Raw genomic sequence first — 24,954 nt, 5'->3', positions numbered from 1 at the left:
ACTCTAGCCGATGAGCAGGTTAATTCAGCTGTGAACGTGAGAGGCTTTTACTGGCAAAAGCCACTGGTCGTGCTACAGTGCCCCCTGGTGGCAACTGTGAGAGGACAGCACCTAACCCATCAAAAGAAGCTCTACAGCAGGAACAAGGGCTCTGTGAAGTCAGGGTGAGCCAGAGTGACACTGTGGACTGAGTCATGTTTAAGTGTTTGGAATGCAGCCTTACACTCAGCAGAACAATCAACAGGAGTGAGTCTGATGAAACCTTTTCAATTTAGGTTTGCGTTTTCTGCCTCTGCTGTTACAGGAGACAGGATCAGAAACAAGATCAAAAAGTGGTTTGGCTTCAGCTGAACATCCCTCTATGAAATGGTGATAATACAGGACCATGCCAAGAAATGATCTCATCTTCTTTGCAGAAGGAGTGATTCCATCAGAGTCAAACAGATCAGGTTCTTCCACATCAACCACGGCCTGTATTTTATCAGGGTCTGTCTTTTACACCATTTGCACAAATAATGTGTCCTAAGAACCTTACAGATCTGCAAAGAAAGTTACATTTCCTAGGTGACAGCTTTAAGTTGTTAGCAGCAAGACGCGAAAAAAACATCTCCAACCGTTCAATTGCAACCTCCTCTGATGGAGCAAAAACCAGCAGGTCGTCCAGATAACACAAAAGAAAAGTTCTTATCACCAAATATGGACATCATCATCCGTATAAATGTTGCGGGGCTGTTGGTAAGACCCTGGGCATTCTATTATATTTGTGCAGGCCTGTCTGGTGGGGCAGGGGGTCCGCATCTTTCACTGTTCTGGCATCAACCATCTGAAGTCATTGCAAATGCGTAGGTCACCATTAGGTTTAACAACAAGCACAAGAGGAGAAGAAAACTCACTCTGAGATTCACGAATAATCCCCTGTTCCTCCATCTTATTTAGATCCTCAGTTTCTCATATTGACTAGAGGGGTCACGGAGGTACTGCAGTCTGAGAGGCTTGTCGTCCACCAAACAGATTCTATGAACATATTCATTCAACACAATCCATTTTGTGTTTTGAGAAAGTACACTCATAACTTTGGACGAGACATAATAACTTGTTTTTTTACAATCAAGAGACACTTCACAGGTGAGATCTAAGTCCTCCAGATCCATGTCCTTCAACGTGTGGATGATCATCTCCTCAGACAGCAGTGGATGTTCTGTGTCAACATCACATTAGAATAAACGGGTTCTGGTTGAGGCAAGTCTTGGACTGAGGGGCGAGTGACACATCTGCAACCATAGCATTTATTTTTATAGTGAGTAGCTTCTCAGTAGGATTCAACATCTTCACAGGAGCCCAGCCATCCCCCCACAAGGTAGTGACAACTCTTCCTTCCAGGATTTGTGCAGGTCTCACTTTGGACTGTGTTGCTCGATCACAACTGTTTTCCCCACAGTTGACTGAGCAGACGATGACACTTTAGCCCACACTAGATGTTCAGACCCTGGTTGCAGTGTGACACGACTCTTTGTCGTCCTGATCCTGGATTGCAGGTCTTCCTCTTTCCACTCGTCTGAATGTGACAAAATAACTGCATCATCACATGTTGAGGTTAATGATGGAACTATTGAACCCTTCATCTTTGAAATGAGCAATTTAATGATGTTTTCCCTGATGTGTGAAGGCAGGTGGCATAAGAACTTGAGGTGAGTTACGTCTTGTGTGTTCTGGAGAGTGACAAAAGAAGCAGAGAAGGTTTTCTCGGCAGTGAGAATATGCAGAGTTTGAACCATCAGCACATACAGAACATGGCACAGCGTCAAGTCCTTCTACTCGGTGTTGTCTCTTGTAGTTGTTACGTGTCCTTCTGTTGTATTGGTTCTGACTCTGGTTCTGCAGCATCTTTTCCAACAACCCCAGCAACCTCTCCATTGTAGAAGAGTCTGGATCAACTGGCTGCTGTCTCTCAGGTGGTTCACAGGCTGCTGTAGGTTAACTTCAACTCTATCCATGTTCACCTCTTCACTATGTCTGGCTGGTGTCTTCAAACTAGTCTATGAAATTCATCCAACACGTCCTGCACTTCACGGCTGACCATTTATCCAAAGTATGGACCGGAATGTGAGCCAGATCTGGGTGATCAAACATTTGTCTTGTTCCCACAAGCAACCTGTGGCGACTGCAGCAGCTTTCTTGAGGCGGAGCCAGTAGTCCTACGGGTCTTCATCACATCTGGGAGAGTTGAATAAAAGTCTGCCAAAGGCACCGATGAATAGCGTTCAGAAGAAAAAAGTTTCCTCAAGAGACCAGACACAGCGTGAGGACGGCGTGCAACATCTATCTCTCCATTTCTATCCCAAACTTCACTCTTTAGCTCGAGCCCTTAAATGTGTGAGAATTTCTTCCACCCGACTCTCCAGTTGAACATCACGTTTCTTGAAATAATCTTCCATCAACTCGAGCCATTCTTCCAACTCAACTTTGTCTGAACATCCCCACGGAAAACAAGAGGAGCCTTGAGTTCTCTTGGTGTTTCGTGTCTAACATGAGAGAATCTAGAAATGTCCGTTGGGAAGTGACTTGAACCATCATGGGCTCCTGAGCTGTTGTGTGGAGCTGATGGAGGGGCTGTCGTCCTTGGATGGGATACCATAGTCTCAGCTCACTGTCCTCCAGATGTTGAACTACATTTGGTCAGTCATGTTGGCATTAGCTGAAGGTTGATAGTAGTCCATGTATAGTGGAAGTAGTCGACTCCTTGATTGACAAACACACACACATTGTTTGAGCTTGTATTACCTGCAACACCTTCACACTCACACCTGACACGGTTATGAATAATAACTTTGTAAACCTGTTCATATTGAATTGAATGTTAAAAAACAAATAGAATAAATTGAAGTGAATCTTCACGATGGAATCAGTGTCTTGATTAAATTGAAGATATTTTTACTCTGGAAAAGAATTAAACACAACAATTGAGAGAAAACACACAAAAACACTGAGATAAGTAAGTGAATAGAAAAAGAATCAATGATGTGTTATTATGATCAATATACATGTAACAACCTTTTATTTTCATTTGTCTTTGTTGTTTGTTTTGTGACTTATTTTTCCTTATGTTCTCTTGTGTTTGTTTCTCATATAAACACAAATCAATCCTCTTGTTGACGACACTCGTCTCTTTCACAGGCTGAGCTGCTGTCGACTGTCAGAGAGAAGTTGTTCACTTCTGTCCTCAGTCCTCAGCTCTCCGTCCTCTAGTCTGACTCAACTGGACCTGAGTCACAACCTTGACCTGCAGGATCCAGGAGTGGAGCTGCTGTCTGCTGGACTGAAGAGTCCACACTGTCACCTGGAGACTCTCAGGTCAGAACATCATGTCTTCAGCTTCAGAACATGTGAAAGTCAGAGGTGAGACTCCAGAGAGTCAAAGTTGAGTCTTCAGTGAGTTCTTCAATGAAGCAGATGATTCTAAGTGACCTCAGTCTTCAGCAGGTTCTACTTGAACTTGATTTGTTCTTCTGCTGGGTCGTGCTGTTCAGTATGTTGACACATATTTACTGATCTCAGATCCATTCAAACACATTCGATTCTTAGACTTTTGAACTCTTGTGAGATAAACAGAGAGGAAGTGAACTTTCAAAATAAAACTAAAAACGTTTTAAAGAACATAAATAACATGAACTTAAATCCACTGCAAACTTCACAATAATACAAAGAATATTCAAAGTAGAAACAAGTTACGACAACAGTTAGTCTGAAGCTAAAATGAAAAACACCAGAAGATTCAATGAACTCATGACTTGTATGAAAACATTAGATTTTCACTGATTATTATCAAACATTGAACCATCAACATAGTCCTGTCAATCAAGTCTGAAGCCATGTTGGAGTCACTAGATGAACCATCTATAGGAGATTCACTCAATAAAGACTCACAGCATGGATCAGTGACCAGAAGATGATTTGACTTTAGACTCACTCAAATAACTGAGTCGACGCTCGAGTCACAATGACTCGTCTGGGTCGACTCTTGAGTCACGAATCACTTAACCAGGTGCAGTAGTGAGTCACTCTTCACGAGTCCCAGTGTACTGGAGTCACAAATCACGAGTCACGAGTCTGATAGGTGCGACCAGAGTTGGACTCGAGTCCAAGTCGTTGACTCGAGTCCAACTCTGCCAAAAGTATTGTCTTCAAACATGGAAGATTGTTTCAAATATCAATGAAAGCTGACAGTAAATCCTGGTTTGACCCTCCTAGGCCTCCATAGTCAAACCTGCAACTACAGAGAAAACATTTGAAACCTGGAGATTTAAAGGAACGACATGTTTGAACAATGATGGAGGAAAACTTTGAAGACTTTGATGAATGTGAAAAAATATCATTAGAAAATAAGAAAATAAGAAACATCTTCACTTGAAACATGTTTATGAATCATGAATAAAAAGTGTCACCAGATGGAATCAAACTGATCCATATATTGATTGATGTCCAGAAACAACTTCAAAAATAGTCTCCAAACTTGAGAAATGTTTCAAAAGTTGAAACTAATTCAGTTCATGTGAAGCAAACATGGAGAAGAAATGAAGGTGAATGTGACGGAGGATGATTGACACTCCATCTGTGTCACAACATAGATCCACTGGATCCAAAGATGGAGAGAATTCACCTTGAATTTTCTAACTGTAAACATTCAAATGAAGACAACAATGTTGAGAGAGTGCAGGAGTGTGAGTGACAAACACACACACATTGTTTGAGCTTGTATTACCTGTAACACCTTCACACTCACACCTGACACGGTTATGAATAATAACTTTGTAAACCTGTTCATATTGACTTTAAGGTTAAAAACACAAATAGAATAAATTGACTGAAGTGAATCTTCACGATGGAATCAGTGTCTTGATTAAATTGAAGATATTTTTACTCTGGAAAAGAATTAAACACAACAATTGAGAGAAAACACACAAAAACACTGAGATAAGTAAGTGAATAGAAAAAGAATCAATGATGTGTTATTATGATCAATATACATGTAACAACCTTTTATTTTCATTTGTCTTTGTTGTTTGTTTTGTGACTCTTTATTTTTCCTTATATTATCTTGTGTTTGTTTCTCATATAAACACAAATCAATCCTCTTGTTGACGACACTCGTCTCTTTCACAGGCTGATCAACTGTCGACTGTCAGAGAGAAGTTGTTCACTTCTGTCCTCAGTCCTCAGCTCTCCGTCCTCTAGTCTGACTCAACTGGACCTGAGTCACAACGACCTGAAGGATCCAGGAGTGGAGCTGCTGTCTGCTGGACTGAAGAGTCCACACTGTCACCTGGAGACTCTCAGGTCAGAACATCATTTCAAACAAACACAAACACACACATGGATGTAAACAGTGAATGGATTCATGTTTCTTCATGAAACCTTTTTCACTCTGAGAGGATTTGAATGACTTTTCCTCGACTCATGAACTTGGTTCTAGAAGTTGATATTTCATGAACACAACAGGAAGGTGAAGAATATTTCAAGTCATCTTGACATATTTATCAACACAGTCTGGAGACTAAACTCTAGTATTTCTATCATGACTCGACAGTAAAAGACGTTCAAATCATTGAATGTTGAAGAAAACCATCAACAATTAGAACAAACTCTCTTCTCTGGTTCTTGAAGCTTCCATGAGACGCAGGTTGATCTTTACAAACACACAACACAAGTCACACAACACAAGTCACACAACACGAGTCACACAACACAAGTCACACAACACAAGTCACACAACACAAGTCACAAAACACGAGTCACACAACACGAGTCACACAACACAAGTCACACAACACAAGTCACACAACACAAGTCACACAACACAAGTCACACAACACGAGTCACACAACACGAGTCACACAACACAAGTCACACAACACGAGTCACACAACACAAGTCACACAACACAAGTCACACAACAAAAGTCACACAACACGAGTCACACAACACGAGTCACACAACACTAGTCACACAACACGAGTCACACAACACGAGTCACACAACACAAGTCACACAACACAAGTCACACAACACAAGTCACACAACACAAGTCACACAACACAAGTCACACAACACAAGTCACACGACACGAGTCACACGACACGAGTCACACAACACGAGTCACACAACACGAGTCACACAACACAAGTCACACAACACAAGTCACACAACACAAGTCACACAACATGACTGACACAACACGAGTCACACAACACAAGTCACACGACACGAGTCACACAACACGAGTAACACAACACGAGTCACACAACACGAGTCACACAACACGAGTCACACAACACGACTGACACAACACGAGTCACACAACACGAGTCACACAACACGACTGACACAACACGAGTCACACAACACGACTGACACAACACGAGTCACACAACACGAGTCACACAACATGACTGACACAACACGAGTCACACAACACAAGTCACACGACACGAGTCACACAACACAAGTCACACGACACGAGTCACACAACACGAGTCACACAACACGAGTCACACAACACGAGTCACACAACACAAGTCACACAACAAGAGTCACACAACACGACTGACACAACACGAGTCACACAACACGAGTCACACAACACGACTCACACAACACGACTGACACAACACGAGTCACACAACACGAGTCACACAACACGAGTCACACAACACAAGTCACACAACACGAGTCACACAACACGACTCACACAACACGACTCACACAACACGACTGACACAACACGAGTCACACAACACAAGTCACACAACACGAGTCACACAACACAAGTCACACAACACGACTCACACAACACGAGTCACACAACACGACTCACACAACACGAGTCACACAACACGAGTCACACAACACGAGTCAGACAACAAGAGTCACACGACACGACTCACACAACACAAGTCAGACAACACAAGTCACACAACACAAGTCACACAACACGAGTCACACAACACGACTCACACAACACGACTCACACAACACGAGTCACACAACACGAGTCACACAACACGAGTCACACAACACAAGTCACACAACACGAGTCACACAACACGAGTCACACAACACGACTCACACAACACGAGTCACACAACACGAGTCACACAACACGAGTCACACAACACGAGTCACACAACACGAGTCACACAACAAGAGTCACACAACACGAGTCACACAACACGAGTCATACAACACGAGTCACACAACACGACTCACACAACACGAGTCACACAACACGAGTCACACAACACAAGTCACACAACACGAGTCACACAACACGACTGACACAACACGAGTCACACAACAAGAGTCACACAACACGAGTCACACAACACGAGTCACACAACACAAGTCACACAACACGAGTCACACAACACGAGTCACACAACAAGAGTCACACAACATGAGTCACACAACACGAGTCACACAACACGAGTCACACAACACGAGTCACACAACACGACTCACACAACAAGAGTCACACGACACAAGTCACACAACACGACTCACACAACACGAGTCACACAACACGAGTCAGACAACACGAGTCACACAACACAAATCACACAACACGACTCACACAACACGAGTCACACAACACGAGTCAGACAACAAGAGTCACACAACACGAGTCACACAACACGAGTCACACAACACGACTCACACAACACAACTCACACAACACGAGTCAGACAACAAGAGTCACACGACACGAGTTACACGACACGAGTTACACAACACAAGTCACACAACACAAGTCACACAACACAAGTCACACAACACAAGTCACAAGACACAAGTTACACAACAAAACTCACACAACACAAGTCACACAACACAACTAACACAACAAAAGTCACGCAACAAAAGTCACACAACACGAGTCACAACACAAGTCACACAACAAAAGTCACCCAACAAAAGTCACACAACAAAAGTCACACAACACAACTAACACAACAAAAGTCACCCAACAAAAGTCACACAACATAAGTCACGACACAAGTCACACAACACGACTCACACAACACAAGTCACACAACACAAGTGACACAACACAAGTCACACAACACGAGTTACAACACAAGTCACACAACAAAAGTCACGCAACAAAAGTCACGCAACAAAAGTCACAAGTCACACGACACGAGTCACATGACACAAGTTACACAACACAAGTCACACAACACAAATCACACAAGTCACACAACAAAACTCACACAACACAGGTCACACAACACAAGTCACACAACACGGGTCACACAACGTGACTCACACAACACAAGTCACATAACACAACTAACACAACACAAGTCACACAACACAACTAACACAACAAGAGTCACACAACACAAATAACACAACAAGAGTCACACAACACAAGTCACATGACTCACACAACACAAGTCACACTACACAAGTCACACAACATGACTCACATAACACAAATAACACAACACAAGTCACAAAACACGAGTCACACAACACGAGTCAGACAACACAAGTCACACAACACGAGTCACACAACACGAGTCACACAACACGAGTCACACAACACGAGTCACACAACACGACTCACACAACACGAGTCACACAACACGAGTCACACAAGACGAGTCAGACAACACGAGTCACACAACACGACTCACACAACACGACTCACACAACACGAGTCACACAACACGAGTCAGACAACAAGAGTCACACGACACGACTCACACAACCATCACTCGCACAACACAAGTCAGACAACACAAGTCACACAACACAAGTCACACGACACAAGTCACACAACACGACTCACACAACACGAGTCACACAACACGAGTCACACAACACGAGTCACACAACACGACTCACACAACACGAGTCACACAACACGAGTCACACAACACGAGTCACACAACACGAGTCACACAACACAAGTCACACAACACGACTCACACAACACAAGTCACACAACATGAGTCACACAACACAAGTCACACAACACGAGTCACACAACACGACTGACACAACACGAGTCACACAACACGAGTCACACAACATGACTGACACAACACGAGTCACACAACACAAGTCACACGACACGAGTCACACAACACAAGTCACACGACACGAGTCACACAACACGAGTCACACAACACGAGTCACACAACACGAGTCACACAACACAAGTCACACAACAAGAGTCACACAACACGACTGACACAACACGAGTCACACAACACGAGTCACACAACACGACTCACACAACACGACTGACACAACACGAGTCACACAACACGAGTCACACAACACGAGTCACACAACACAAGTCACACAACACGAGTCACACAACACGACTCACACAACACGACTCACACAACACGACTGACACAACACGAGTCACACAACACAAGTCACACAACACGAGTCACACAACACAAGTCACACAACACGACTCACACAACACGACTCACACAACACGACTCACACAACACGAGTCACACAACACGAGTCACACAACACGAGTCAGACAACAAGAGTCACACGACACGACTCACACAACACAAGTCAGACAACACAAGTCACACAACACAAGTCACACAACACGAGTCACACAACACGACTCACACAACACGACTCACACAACACGAGTCACACAACACGAGTCACACAACACGAGTCACACAACACAAGTCACACAACACGAGTCACACAACACGAGTCACACAACACGACTCACACAACACGAGTCACACAACACGAGTCACACAACACGAGTCACACAACACGAGTCACACAACACGAGTCACACAACAAGAGTCACACAACACGAGTCACACAACACGAGTCATACAACACGAGTCACACAACACGACTCACACAACACGAGTCACACAACACGAGTCACACAACACAAGTCACACAACACGAGTCACACAACACGACTGACACAACACGAGTCACACAACAAGAGTCACACAACACGAGTCACACAACACGAGTCACACAACACAAGTCACACAACACGAGTCACACAACACGAGTCACACAACAAGAGTCACACAACATGAGTCACACAACACGAGTCACACAACACGAGTCACACAACACGAGTCACACAACACGACTCACACAACAAGAGTCACACGACACAAGTCACACAACACGACTCACACAACACGAGTCACACAACACGAGTCAGACAACACGAGTCACACAACACAAATCACACAACACGACTCACACAACACGAGTCACACAACACGAGTCAGACAACAAGAGTCACACAACACGAGTCACACAACACGAGTCACACAACACGACTCACACAACACAACTCACACAACACGAGTCAGACAACAAGAGTCACACGACACGAGTTACACGACACGAGTTACACAACACAAGTCACACAACACAAGTCACACAACACAAGTCACACAACACAAGTCACAAGACACAAGTTACACAACAAAACTCACACAACACAAGTCACACAACACAACTAACACAACAAAAGTCACGCAACAAAAGTCACACAACACGAGTCACAACACAAGTCACACAACAAAAGTCACCCAACAAAAGTCACACAACAAAAGTCACACAACACAACTAACACAACAAAAGTCACCCAACAAAAGTCACACAACATAAGTCACGACACAAGTCACACAACACGACTCACACAACACAAGTCACACAACACAAGTGACACAACACAAGTCACACAACACGAGTTACAACACAAGTCACACAACAAAAGTCACGCAACAAAAGTCACGCAACAAAAGTCACAAGTCACACGACACGAGTCACATGACACAAGTTACACAACACAAGTCACACAACACAAATCACACAAGTCACACAACAAAACTCACACAACACAGGTCACACAACACAAGTCACACAACACGGGTCACACAACGTGACTCACACAACACAAGTCACATAACACAACTAACACAACACAAGTCACACAACACAACTAACACAACAAGAGTCACACAACACAAATAACACAACAAGAGTCACACAACACAAGTCACATGACTCACACAACACAAGTCACACTACACAAGTCACACAACATGACTCACATAACACAAATAACACAACACAAGTCACAAAACACGAGTCACACAACACGAGTCACACAACACAAGTCACACAACACGAGTCACACAACACGAGTCACACAACACGAGTCACACAACACGAGTCACACAACACGACTCACACAACACGAGTCACACAACACGAGTCACACAAGACGAGTCAGACAACACGAGTCACACAACACGACTCACACAACACGACTCACACAACACGAGTCACACAACACGAGTCAGACAACAAGAGTCACACGACACGACTCACACAACCATCACTCGCACAACACAAGTCAGACAACACAAGTCACACAACACAAGTCACACGACACAAGTCACACAACACGACTCACACAACACGAGTCACACAACACGAGTCACACAACACGAGTCACACAACACGACTCACACAACACGAGTCACACAACACGAGTCACACAACACGAGTCACACAACACGAGTCACACAACACAAGTCACACAACACGACTCACACAACACAAGTCACACAACATGAGTCACACAACAAGAGTCACACAACACGAGTCACACAACACGAGTCACACAACACAAGTCACACAACACGACTCACACAACACGAGTCACACAACACGAGTCAGACAACAAGAGTCACACGACACGAGTCACACAACACGAGTCAGACAACAAGAGTCACACGACACGAGTTACACGACACGAGTTACACAACACAAGTCACACAACACAAGTCACACAACACAAGTCACACAACACAAGTCACAAGACACAAGTTACACAACAAAACTCACACAACACAAGTCACACAACACAACTAACACAACAAAAGTCACGCAACAAAAGTCACGCAACAAAAGTCACACAACACGAGTCACAACACAAGTCACACAACAAAAGTCACCCAACAAAAGTCACACAACAAAAGTCACACAACACAACTAACACAACAAAAGTCACCCAACAAAAGTCACACAACAAAAGTCACAACACAAGTCACACAACACGACTCACACAACACAAGTCACACAACACAAGTCACACAACACAAGTCACACAACACGAGTTACAACACAAGTCACACAACAAAAGTCACGCGACAAAAGTCACAAGTCACACAACACGAGTCACATGACACAAGTTACACAACACAAGTCACACAACACAAATCACACAAGTCACACAACAAAACTCACACAACACAGGTCACACAACACGAGTCACACAACACGGGTCACACAACGTGACTCACACAACACAAGTCACATAACACAACTCACACAACACAAGTCACACAACACAACTAACACAACAAGAGTCACACAACACAAATAACACAACAAGAGTCACACAACACAAGTCACACTACACAAGTCACACAACATGACTCACATAACACAAATAACACAACACAAGTCACAAAACACAATTAACACAACAAGAGTCAAAGAACACAAGTCACACAACACAACTAACACAACACAACTCACACAACTCACACGACACAAGTCACACAAGTCACGCAACACTACTCACACAACTCAGACAACACGACTCACACAAAACAAGTCAAACAACACGACTCACACAAGTCACAAAACACGAGTCACACAACACGAGTCACACAACACAAATCACACAACACAAGTCACACAACACAAGTTACAAAACACGACTCACACAACAAAAGTCACAACACAACTCACATTACATGAGTCACGCAACAAAAGTCACACAACACGAGTTACAACACAAGTCACACAACAAAAGTCACGCAACAAAAGTCACAAGTCACACGACACGAGTCACATGACACAAGTTACACAACACAAGTCACACAACAAAACTCACACAACACAGGTCACACAACACAAGTCACACAACACGGGTCACACAACGTGACTCACACAACACAAGTCACACAACACAACTAACACAACAAGAGTCACACAACACAAATAACACAACAAGAGTCACACAACACAAGTCACATGACTCACACAACACAAGTCACACTACACAAGTCACACAACATGACTCACATAACACAAATAACACAACACAAGTCACAAAACACGAGTCACACAACACGACTGACACAACACGAGTCACACAACACGAGTCACACAACACAAGTCACACAACACGAGTCACACAACACGAGTCACACAACACGACTCACACAACACGAGTCACACAACACGAGTCACACAACACGACTCACACAACACGAGTCACACAACACGAGTCAGACAACAAGAGTCACACGACACGACTCACACAACCATCACTCGCACAACACAAGTCAGACAACACAAGTCACACGACACAAGTCACACAACACGAGTCACACAACACGAGTCACACAACACGAGTCACACAACACGAGTCACACAACACGAGTCACACAACACGACTCACACAACACGACTCACACAACACGACTCACACAACACGACTCACACAACACGAGTCACACAACACAAATCACACAACACAAGTCACACAACACAAGTTACAAAACACGAGTCACATGACACAACTAACACAACACAAGTGTCACAACGCAAGTCACACGACACAAGTCACAACACAACTCACATTACATGAGTCACGCAACAAAAGTCACACAACACGAGACAACAAGACACAAGTCACATGACACAACTAACACAACACAAGTGTCACAACGCAAGTCACACGACACAAGTCACACAACACAACTAACACAACACAAGTCACACAACACAACTAACACAACACAAGTCACACCACACAAGTCACACGACACGAGTCACACAAAACAACTCACACAACACAAATCACACAACAAAAGTCACAACACAACTCAGACGACACAAGTTACACAACACAAGTTACACAACACAAGTTACACAACATATGTCATGCAACATGAGTCACGCAACAAAAGTCACACAACACGACTCACACAACATGACTGTCACAATACGAGTCACACAACAAAAGTCACAACACAACTCACATGCCACGACTAACACAACACAAGTTGCAGAACACTAGTTACACAACACGAGTCATACAACACAACTCACAAGACACAAGTAACACAACACAACTAACACAAGTCACACAAGTACACAACACAAGTCACACAACACAAGTCACACTACACAAGTCACACAACACGAGTCACACAACTAAAGTCATATAACACAACTAACACAAAAAGAGTCACACAACACAAGTCGCACAACACGACTCACAACACAAGTCACACGACACGAGTCACACAAGTCACACAACACAAGTCACACAACACGACTCACACAACACGAGTCGTACAACACAACTCACAAGACACAAGTAACACAACACAACTAACACAAGTCACACAAGTACACAACACAAGTCACACAACACAAGTCACACTACACAAGTCACACAACACGAGTCACACAACATGACTCACACAACACAAGTCACACATCACAAGTCATATAACACAACTAACACAAAAAGAGTCACACAACACAAGTCACACGACACGAGTCACACAAGTCACACGACACGAGTCACACAACACAAGTCACACAACAGGACTCACACAACACAAGTCAAACAATATGAGTCACACAACGAGTCAAAGTCGAGTTACACAACACAAGTGTGAGTGGAGTTACACAACACCAGTGTGAGTGGAGTCACACAACACCAGTGTGAGTGGAGTCACACAACACCAGTGTGAGTGGAGTCACACAACACCTTACACAACACCAGTGTGAGTGGAGTTACACAACACCAGTGTGAGTGGAGTTACACAACACCAGTATTAGTGGAGTTACACACCAGTGTGAGTGGAGTTACACAACAACAGTGTGAGTCGAGTTACACAACACCAGTGTGAGTGGAGTTACACAACAGTGTGAGTGGAGTTACACACCAGTGTGAGTGGAGTTACACAACACCAGTGTGAGTGGAGTTACACAACATCAGTGTGAGTGGAGTTACACAACACCAGTGTGAGTGGAGTTACACAACACCAGTGTGAGTGGAGTTACACAACAGTGTGAGTGGAGTTACACAACATCAGTGTGAGTGGAGTTACACAACACCAGTGTGAGTGGAGTTACACAACAACAGTATGAGTGGAGTTACACAACAGTGTGAGTGGAGTTACACAACAGTGTGAGTGGAGTTACACAACAGTGTGAGTGGAGTTACACATCAGTATGAGTGGAGTTACACAACAGTGTGAGTGGAGTTACACAACAGTGTGAGTGGAGTTACACAACAGTGTGAGTGGAGTTACACAACAGTGTGAGTGGAGTTACACAACAGTGTGAGTGGAGTTACACAACAGTGTGAGTGGAGTTACACAACACTAACACTAACACTGACATTAAACACAAACACACATCAATCCTCTCACAACAGTGAGTCATGTGATCATTTATACATCAAGTGTTGAACTGATGAAAACTTCATTATTTCATGTGTTGATCAAGTTGATCTTGATTGAAATCAAAGTCTTCAAATGTTCACACAATCATGTGATGATCTTATGAACGTCAAGAGTTCAGTGTTTCCTCCAATCAAGGCTTTCAAGGCAAAATAGAGAAAAAGTCTCTTGTTGACGTTTCCGTCTCTTTCACAGGCTGATCAACTGTCGACTGTCAGAGAGAAGTTGTTCACTTCTGTCCTCAGTCCTCAGCTCTCCGTCCTCTAGTCTGACTCAACTGGACCTGAGTCACAACGACCTGCAGGATCCAGGAGTGGAGCTGCTGTCTGCTGGACTGAAGAGTCCACACTGTCACCTGGAGACTCTCAGGTCAGAACATCATGTCTTCAGTTCTTCTGATTTAATGAAACTGTTTCTCCTTCATTACAGTCTGTCAGCGTGTCTGATCTCAGCAGGAGGTTGTTCTTCTCTGGCCTCAGCTCTGACATCTAACCCGTCCCATCTGAGAGAGCTGGACCTGAGCTTCAATCATCCAGGAGGACCAGGACTGGAGCTGCTGTCTGCTGGACTGGAGAGTCCAGACTGGAGGCTGGAGACTCTCAGGTATGGACGGAGCAGCAGAACTCACTGACTGAGCTCCAAAGATCTTCTGAACATGTGATCAGAAGCAGAGAGATGTGAGTGTGTGACGCTGCTCAGACTCTTCATCTGAACTGAGCACATGAATCCAACTCTCAGAGCTTCTCCATGTTCTCCTGCTGGACACCAGTGGAAGAACAAGGAGACAGTGGAGACTGAGCGAGTGTTTCTAGATCCATCTTTGTTGTGGTCCACACAGTCATGAAAGAACGTCCACTTAGCAGCATCTGAAGTCAAATGAATCTGATCTTCTCAATGTTTCTTCCTCCAGGCTGGATCACTGTGGACCACAGAGGTTAACATCTGGATGGAAGATGTGTAAGTTTGATTTGATTGATGGATGAGAACTCCTTGACTCTGTCAGCTTCTAGTGGAGCAGTTGTGATGTTGAGATGTTGTTACACTTGAATCTGCTGATGGAGCTTCATCAAGTCCAGGATGATGGTGGAGATGAACACAGAGATGTTTCAAGAACATGAAGAAACATCATGTTAGCTTCATGCTAGTTTAGCTGCTGACTTGATATGGACACACTGGTGTCAATCAAATGATGATTCTGGGATGTTCCTCCTGGTTCTTCTCTGGAGGTGGTCCCAGTCTCAGAAGACTGTTGACTTCACTTTGATGATGATCTCCACTAGATGTCAACAAACAGATCAGCCCTCCCTGGCTTGCTGGGACACGGAGTCCATGATTGTCTTGAAGAGAAAGTTCTTCCACCATCATCACCTCTCGTGTCTTCTTCTCTCAGACTTCCGTCCACTCTCACTGGACCCGGACACAGCACACCGGCGCCTCCTACTGTCCAAGGACAACAGGACGGTGGAACTTGTGCCGCAGGATCAGGATTATCTGGACCATCCCGACAGATTCCACCGGTGTCTTCAGGTGATGAGCAGAGAAGCTGTGACTGGACCATGTTACTGGGAGCTGGAGTGGAGAGGAGGAGCTTCTATCGCACTGACTCTCAGAAGAGACGGAGGGAAAGAAGACGAGTCTGAGTTTGGACAGAACCGTTATTCCTGGAGTCTGAGCTGCTCTGATGATGAAGGATATAAATTCTATCACGATAAGAAAGAAACTGTCATCAAGAGTCAAGAAGTTTCTCACAGAGTAGCAGTGATGATGAACTTTAGTGAACCTGGATATTTAAACTTCTACAGTGTCTCCTCTGATGGACAGAAACATCTCGCCACCTTCTTCATCTCCACTGAACCTTTGTACCTGGGATTTGGACTCACAGAGGTTCCTGGTTCTGGTTCCTCAGTGTGTGTGTGTGACCTGAGTGTGTGAGTGTGTTCCTCCAACACACTTGTGTTGCTGCTGTCAATCATCATTAAAGTGCTGACAGTGATGATGGAAGAAATCTGCTCCTGAAACAAACGTGTTGATCTGAATGTTGTTGAAGAAACTCTTTCATCACTTGTTGAGTCGACTGAAGACTTGAAGTTCAGTGGAGCACGAGTCACTCATGATGTTCATCATGTTTAATAAAACATTTGCTTTAAAACTTTCAAGAGACTCAAGGTCACTTCACAATAAAAGGTTAGAAAGAAGGTCAGACAGGTAGATGTAAGGTAAGGTAAGGTAAGGTAAAACTTTATTGATCCCTCAGGAGGTCTCCTTTGGGAAATTGTTTTTTTACAATAGCCAGCAATTTTTCATAAACAATAAAAAATAATACATAAAAAATAAAATAAGAAGAACATAAAGAGGAAGAACAAGATGACACAATCTAAGTCTAAAGACAAAGACAAAGAACATAGGTCAAGGAAAGAAAAACAACAAAGACAAAGATACAAAGACTAACATGGAACATCCAGATACTCTCACTCCACTCCTGCCCCCGAACTCAGAATTGTACAATTTAATAGCCCGAGGGATGAATGAGTCCCTGAGTCTATTTGTTTTGCACCTGGGTAGGAGCATTCGTGCACTCATTCTGCTTCTCTGCTCACTGATGACAGTGCTGAGAGGATGACTGTCATCGTCCATGATGGACAGTAGTTTGTTCAATGATCTCCTCTCAGCAACTGTCACCAGTGAGTCCAGCTTCATTCCAACCACAGAACCAGCCCTCCTGATCAACCTGTCCAACCTGTTGACACTCCTCTTGGACACATTTCCACCCCAACACACCACAGCATAGAACAGGACACTGGCCACCACAGACTGGTAGAACATGCAGAGGAGCTTCTTGCAGATGTTAAATGAACGAAGCCTCCTCAGAAAGTACAGTCTACTCTGAACCTTCTTATACACATGGTCTGTGTTGCAGGACCAGTCCAGTTTACTGTCCATCCACACACCGAGGTACTTATAGTTGTCCACTATCTCCACCTCGTCGCCTCTGATGGACACTGGACGTGGCTTTGTCCTGGACCTCCCGAAATCCAAGACCAGCTCCTTGGTTTTTGAGGTGTTCAGCTGCAAGTGGTTCCTCTCACTCCAGTCCACAAAGTCACGTATCAGACTCCTGTACTCGTCTTCGCTGTTGTCCCTGATGCATCCAACAAGATGTGAGGTCAGACGGGTAGATGTGAGGTCAGACAGGTAGATGTGAGGTCAGACAGGTAGATATGAGGTCAGACAGGTAGATGTGAGGTCAGACAGGTAGACAGGTAGATATGAGGTCAGACAGGTAGATGTGAGGTCAGACAGGTAGACAGGTAGATGTGAGGTCAGACAGGCAGATGTGAGGTCAGACGGGTAGATGTGAGGTCAGACAGGCAGATGTGAGGTCAGACGGGTAGATGTGAGGTCAGACAGGTAGATGTGAGGTCAGACAGGTAGATATGAGGTCAGACAGGTAGATATGAGGTCAGACAGGTAGATGTGAGGTCAGACAGGTAGATATGAGGTCAGACAGGTAGATATGAGGTCAGACAGGTAGATGTGAGGTCAGACAGGTAGACAGGTAGATATGAGGTCAGACAGGCAGATGTGAGGTCAGACAGGTAGATGTGAGGTCAGACAGGTAGACAGGTAGATGTGAGGTCAGACAGGCAGATGTGAGATCAGACGGGTAGATGTGAGGTCAGACAGGTAGATATGAGGTCAGACAGGTAGATGTGAGGTCAGACAGGTAGACAGGTAGATATGAGGTCAGACAGGCAGATGTGAGGTCAGACAGGTAGATGTGAGGTCAGACAGGTAGATGTGAGGTCAGACGGGTAGATGTGAGGTCAGACGGGTAGATGTGAGGTCAGACAGGTAGATGTGAGGTCAGACAGGTAGATATGAGGTCAGACGGGTAGATGTGAGGTCAGACAGGTAGATGTGAGGTCAGACAGGCAGATGTGAGGTCAGACGGGTAGATGTGAGGTCAGACAGGTAGATGTGAGGTCAGACAGGTAGATATGAGGTCAGACAGGTAGATGTGAGGTCAGACAGGTAGACAGGTAGATGTGAGGTCAGACAGGCAGATGTGAGGTCAGACGGGTAGATGTGAGGTCAGACAGGTAGATGTGAGGTCAGACAGGTAGATGTGAGGTCAGACGGGTAGATGTGAGGTCAGACAGGTAGATGTGAGGTCAGACAGGTAGATGTGAGGTCAGACGGGTAGATGTGAGGTCAGACAGGCAGATGTGAGGTCAGACGGGTAGATGTGAGGTCAGACAGGTAGATGTGAGGTCAGACAGGTAGATATGAGGTCAGACGGGTAGATGTGAGGTCAGACAGGTAGATGTGAGGTCAGACAGGCAGATGTGAGGTCAGACGGGTAGATGTGAGGTCAGACAGGTAGATGTGAGGTCAGACAGGTAGATGTGAGGTCAGACAGGCAGATGTGAGGTCAGACGGGTAGATGTGAGGTCAGACAGGTAGATGTGAGGTCAGACGGGTAGATGTGAGGTCAGACGGGTAGATGTGAGGACAGACGGGTAGATGTGAGGTCAGACAGGTAGATGTGAGGTCAGACGGGTAGATGTGAGGTCAGACAGGTAGATGTGAGGTCAGACAGGTAGATGTGAGGTCAGACGGGTAGATGTGAGGTCAGACGGGTAGATGTGAGGTCAGACAGGTAGATGTGAGGTCAGACAGGTAGATGTGAGGTCAGACAGGTAGATGTGAGGTCAGACAGGTAGATGTGAGGTCAGACGGGTAGATGTGAGGTCAGACGGGTAGATGTGAGGTCAGACAGGTAGATGTGAGGTCAGACGGGTAGATGTGAGGTCAGACAGGTAGATGTGAGGTCAGACAGGTAGATGTGAGGTCAGACAGGTAGATGTGAGGTCAGACAGGTAGATGTGAGGTCAGACAGGCAGATGTGAGGTCAGACGGGTAGATGTGAGGTCAGACGGGTAGATGTGAGGTCAGACAGGTAGATGTGAGGTCAGACGGGTAGATGTGAGGTCAGACGGGTAGATGTGAGGTCAGACAGGTAGATGTGATCATCAGAACCGTCAGAGAAAGTTCTAGAAGTTCTTTTTCATCTGGACTCGTGGCTCCAGAGACAGTCCTCCAGGGTCTGTCGTCTGGTCCAGCCTCCAGTCCTGTCTCCCATGTTCACGCTCTCTCCAGGTCCTTGTACTTCTTGCGGAACACGGACACCTGGTCCTTGAAGAGCACCGGGTCCAGGCGCAGCTGCGAGTGCACCAGAGGCATGTAGCCAAACCAGCTGAAGGTGTTGATGCACTCCTGCCGCTGACTGAAGTGCTCGGGGTCGACCCAAGGAACCGTCCTGGTGCCCTGGTGAGCCAAGAGAAGGTGGTGAGACTAAGAGCATCGGCAGGATCTCAGGAAGAGGAGCGCCCACCTGTGGACCCGGGAGCTCCTTGGACTGCTTCCTCTGGGCCACTTTGATTGGCGGCAGGTGCGTCGCAGCAGAGACCAGGAAGTTCATGAGGATGTCCTCGCAGTTGCACGAGCGGTCCACCAGAGTTCTCAGGGACTGGGGCAGGTAATGAGTGAACAGGTAGTGGTAGTACCTGCGAACATATGCAGAGTTTGAAACATGTTACCACAGTCCTATGAAACTGCTGTTCTCAGAGCGAACACTAGAGGTCGCTTCAGACTCACAGACTTCTTGTCCATCACATCAGAAGTTCAACCTTTAACGTCTGAACATTTGTTTCTTTATTATTCAGTAAAACATAAAAACAATCGATACAAAACTACTTCCAAGCTTTTCAACTTAAAAATATATTTTTTTATTATAGAAACTTTAGGATTAAAGAATTAATGTTTTACGATATTAAGGCTTAAACTCAAAAAGATGATTCAATAGAAGAAAACGCTTCAAATAAAGGAAAAATGTTTAAATTCATTTTTTCTTGAACTAAATGTTTTGTTTTGAAAAAACTTTTGATGATATTGTTTTTGATCAAAATCCACTTTCTTTTATTCATTTATTTTATTGTGCAACTGATGTGTTTGATTGACTTTTTAATGTTAGTAAATCGTTTGTGTCATTCTTTTATTTTATTGGACAGACTTGTAGAGGCTCATGTTCTTCTGTTGAATTATCTGTGAAATCATGGTTTATTCTTGAGATTCTTCTCTTAATGATGACGTTTAAGTGTTTGAACAGTTTATAAAACGCTTGATGTGTCAGTCGTGGATCTTATTCCTGCCGTGATGAGCTTCATTCATGTCGCAGTATGACGTGATGATGGACTAGAGCTCAGATGATGGAACCCTGGATTCAGGAGATGTTCACCCTCGACATGGTGAAGAGAGAACCACACGTTGAGCTGGAGCGACTTTACTTTCAGCCTGTTTTGAACTCTGTGGCTCTGATGGAGGTCCAGCTGACAGCAGCACATGCCGAGCGTCTGTAACGGAGACTATTGAGACTTGTCTGGACGAACAACAGCTCCACGTCGGCCTCAGATGGAAGAAGTTCTTCAGGTGGTCACCTGTGGTAGAAAGCAGCTCCAGTCAGCACGATGGAGTAGTCGTTGGTCCACTTGGACGTGTAGCCCCAGGAATGTTTCAGGGGGTCCCAGAAGTGACTCCTGGGCAGGTAACCCACGATCCTCTCGGGGAAGCTCCTCCACACCAGGAAGGCGAAGTTGACCTGAATGACAAGACTCAATCCTGAAGCTCCTCCTTCTCACCATCGTGTCCACAAACCTCACTGGTCAGCAGAACTGTGTCCTCGTCCAGGCTCAGCACAGATTCTGTTTCTCCTCAGAAAGTACAGTATACTCTGAACTTTCTTATACACATGGTCTGTGTCAGTTTACTGTCCAGCAACACACCGAGGTACAACTTGTCGCCTTTCATTGACACTGGACATGGCTTTGTCCTGGACCTCCCAAAGTCCAGCTCCTTGGTCTTTGAGGTGTTCAGCTGCAAGTGGTTCCTCTCACTCCAGTCCACAAAGTCATGTATCAGACTTCTGTACTCGTCTTCGCTGTTGTCCCTGATGCATCCAACAATGGCAGTGTCGTCAGCATACTTCTGGACGAGACTCAGCTCTGAGTTGTAGCAAATGTCTGAAGTGTAGATGGTAAAGAGGAGAGGGGCCAGTACTGTCCCCTGAGGTGCTCCTGTACTGCACACCATAGTGTCAGACTTGATGTCCTTCAGCCTGACATACTGTGGTCGATCAGTAAGGTAGTCCGTAATCCAGGAGACCAGACCAGGGTCCACATGCATCTTTGTCAGTTTGTCCTGCAGCAGAGTGGGCTGGGTGGTGATAAAGGCACTAGAAAAGTCCAGGAACAGGATCCTTACTGAGTCACTTCCTTTATCCATGTGGGAGTACGTCCGATGCAGGAGGTGAAGGATGGCCTCTTCTACACCAACTGGCCGGTAGGACAATGCAGGGGGGCTTGTACGTGCTGGACATGTGGCCTGAGATGTTTGAAGACCAGCCACTCCAGTGTCTTCATCAGCTGTGACGTCAGTGCCACCGGTCTGTAATCATTCAGCTCGCTCGGCTGGATCTTTTTCAGGACTGGAACTATACAGGAAGTCTTCCACAGGGTTGGTACGTTCCCCAGCATCGCTTCACCTCCTGCTTTGCTGACCTCATGGCGTCTCTGTCCCAGCTCCTGAAAGCTGCCTTCTCTCTGTTAAGGACATCCTTGACCTCCTTTGTTACCCACGGTTTATTATTGGGGAAACAGCGGACAGTCTCAGCAGGGGCGACAACGTCTGAGCAGAAATTCAAATATATAATCTGTTATACACTGTTATACTACTCCCTAGATGTCCTCTAGGGACTTCAGCAGCACATCCCAGTCTGTGGTGTCAAAGCAGTCTCTGATGGCGTCCTCCACAGCTGGTGTCCACTTTCTGATTGTCTTGGGTTACAGTCTCTGCACCAGAGGAGTGTATTGTGTCGAGGTGGACCACGTTATGATCGGACCTTCCAAGTGGAGGAAGAGGTTTGGTTCTGTACGCCTCCTTCAAGTTGGAATAAAGTAGGTACATTGTCCTGTCATTCCTGGTGGGAGAATCCACCGACTGGTGAAAAGTAGGCAGTGTAGAGTCCAGGTTAGCATGATTATAATCTCCAGAGATGATGGTAAAAGCGTCACAAAGTAACAGTATAAGTAGAATTAGCAGTAGTAGAAGCAGTAGTATGATTAGTAGTAATAGAACAAGTAGAATTAGTAGTAAAAGTACAAGTAGAATTATTAGTAAAAGTACAAGTAGAATTAGTAGCAAAAAAACAAGTGCTCAAGGGACAGTGCTGTCACCTTTCCTTTTTTCCCTCTACACGGCGGACTTTACCTATGACTCCAGCAGCTGTCACCTCCAGAAGTTTTCTGACGACTCGGCCATTGTGGGCTGCGTGTCTGGGGGGGGCGAGCTGGAGTACAGGTCAGTCATCAAGGACTTTGTTGACTGGTGTGAGAGCAACTACCTTTGCTTAAACACTGGTAAGAGAGATGGTGATTGACTTCAGGAAAAAGTCCCCACCACATCAACCGGTGAGCATCCAGGACATTGAGCTGGTGGACAGCTTCAAATAGCTGGGTGTTCACCTCAACAATAAACTGAACTGGTCCACACATATCAACGCCGTGTATAAGAAGGGCTGAAGTCGCCTCCACCTCCTGGGGAGACTGAGGTCCTTCGGAGTGTGCAGACCACTATTAAGGACTTTCTATGACTCCGTGGTAGCCTCTGCTATCCACTACGCTGTGGTCTGCTGGGGAACAGGCAGCACGGACCGGGACAGGAAGAGATTGAACAGGCTGGTCACGAGGGCCGGCTCTGTCCTGGGAGAGAGGAGGACACTCTCCAGACTTTCCTCCATCAGGGACAACACTCTTCACCCACTGCACCTGACCGTGGAGGAGCAGCTCCTTCAGTGGCTCAGGCCCCCCAGTGTAGGACGGAGCGTTATAGAAGGTCCTTCATCCCAACTGGTGTCAGGATATTTAACTCTTTACTTTAAATATCCTGATGTTAATCCGTAGTGTGTTTTTCTTCTCGTCTGTTTTTAGTTTCTGTTTTTATTTTATTTTATTTTATTTTATTCTGTTAATAGTGTTAATTTTCTAATATTGTAAATAATTTGTATATTTTTAAGATCGTTTTATTTTATTATCTTTTTTATTATTTCTTTTTTTCCTTGCACTTTATTTTCGTTGTGCTGTTGTAAAAGTGTGTTTCCCCTCTGGGGATGAATAAACGTATTCTATTCTATTCTAGTAGTAGAAGTAGTAGAAGCAATAGTATAATTAGTAGTTAAAGTACAAGTATAATTAGTAGTAGTAGAAGTAGTAGAATCAATAGTATAATTATTAGTAAAATAACAAGTAGAATTAGT

The 24,954-nt window shown here is 44.9% G+C and overlaps 2 protein-coding genes across 2 annotated transcripts in view; one reads left to right on the top strand and one right to left on the bottom strand.

Annotated features, from left to right (window-relative positions):
• Positions 1-17,740, top strand: part of LOC148083037 (NACHT, LRR and PYD domains-containing protein 3-like) — a 32,540-nt gene extending 14,800 nt beyond the window's left edge. The window contains exons 11-14 of the mRNA XM_087785687.1: positions 15,780-15,953; positions 16,014-16,187; positions 16,495-16,541; positions 16,975-17,740. Coding sequence (XP_087641813.1) covers positions 15,780-15,953; positions 16,014-16,187; positions 16,495-16,541; positions 16,975-17,516 — 937 coding nt within the window. The 3' untranslated portion in view covers positions 17,517-17,740. The remainder of the gene's footprint in view (positions 1-15,779; positions 15,954-16,013; positions 16,188-16,494; positions 16,542-16,974) is intronic.
• A 2,989-nt stretch (positions 17,741-20,729) lies between these two features.
• Positions 20,730-22,925, bottom strand: LOC148083036 (exostosin-1c-like). The gene is made up of 4 exons (XM_087785686.1): positions 22,905-22,925; positions 22,082-22,242; positions 20,980-21,151; positions 20,730-20,912 (listed from the first exon to the last, which is right to left on the bottom strand). The coding sequence occupies exons 1-4, from the start codon at positions 22,923-22,925 to the stop codon at positions 20,730-20,732; spliced, it is 537 nt and encodes a 178-aa protein (XP_087641812.1).
• Between the last annotated feature and the right edge of the window lie 2,029 nt (positions 22,926-24,954).

This window comes from Callionymus lyra, chromosome 3 (genome assembly GCF_982586985.1).
Source record: "Callionymus lyra chromosome 3, fCalLyr1.hap1.1, whole genome shotgun sequence".
NCBI classification, from domain to species: domain Eukaryota; kingdom Metazoa; phylum Chordata; class Actinopteri; order Syngnathiformes; family Callionymidae; genus Callionymus; species Callionymus lyra.
The sequence above is the reverse complement of the archived record's forward strand: the minus strand, read 5'-3'. Positions and strand labels throughout refer to the sequence as shown.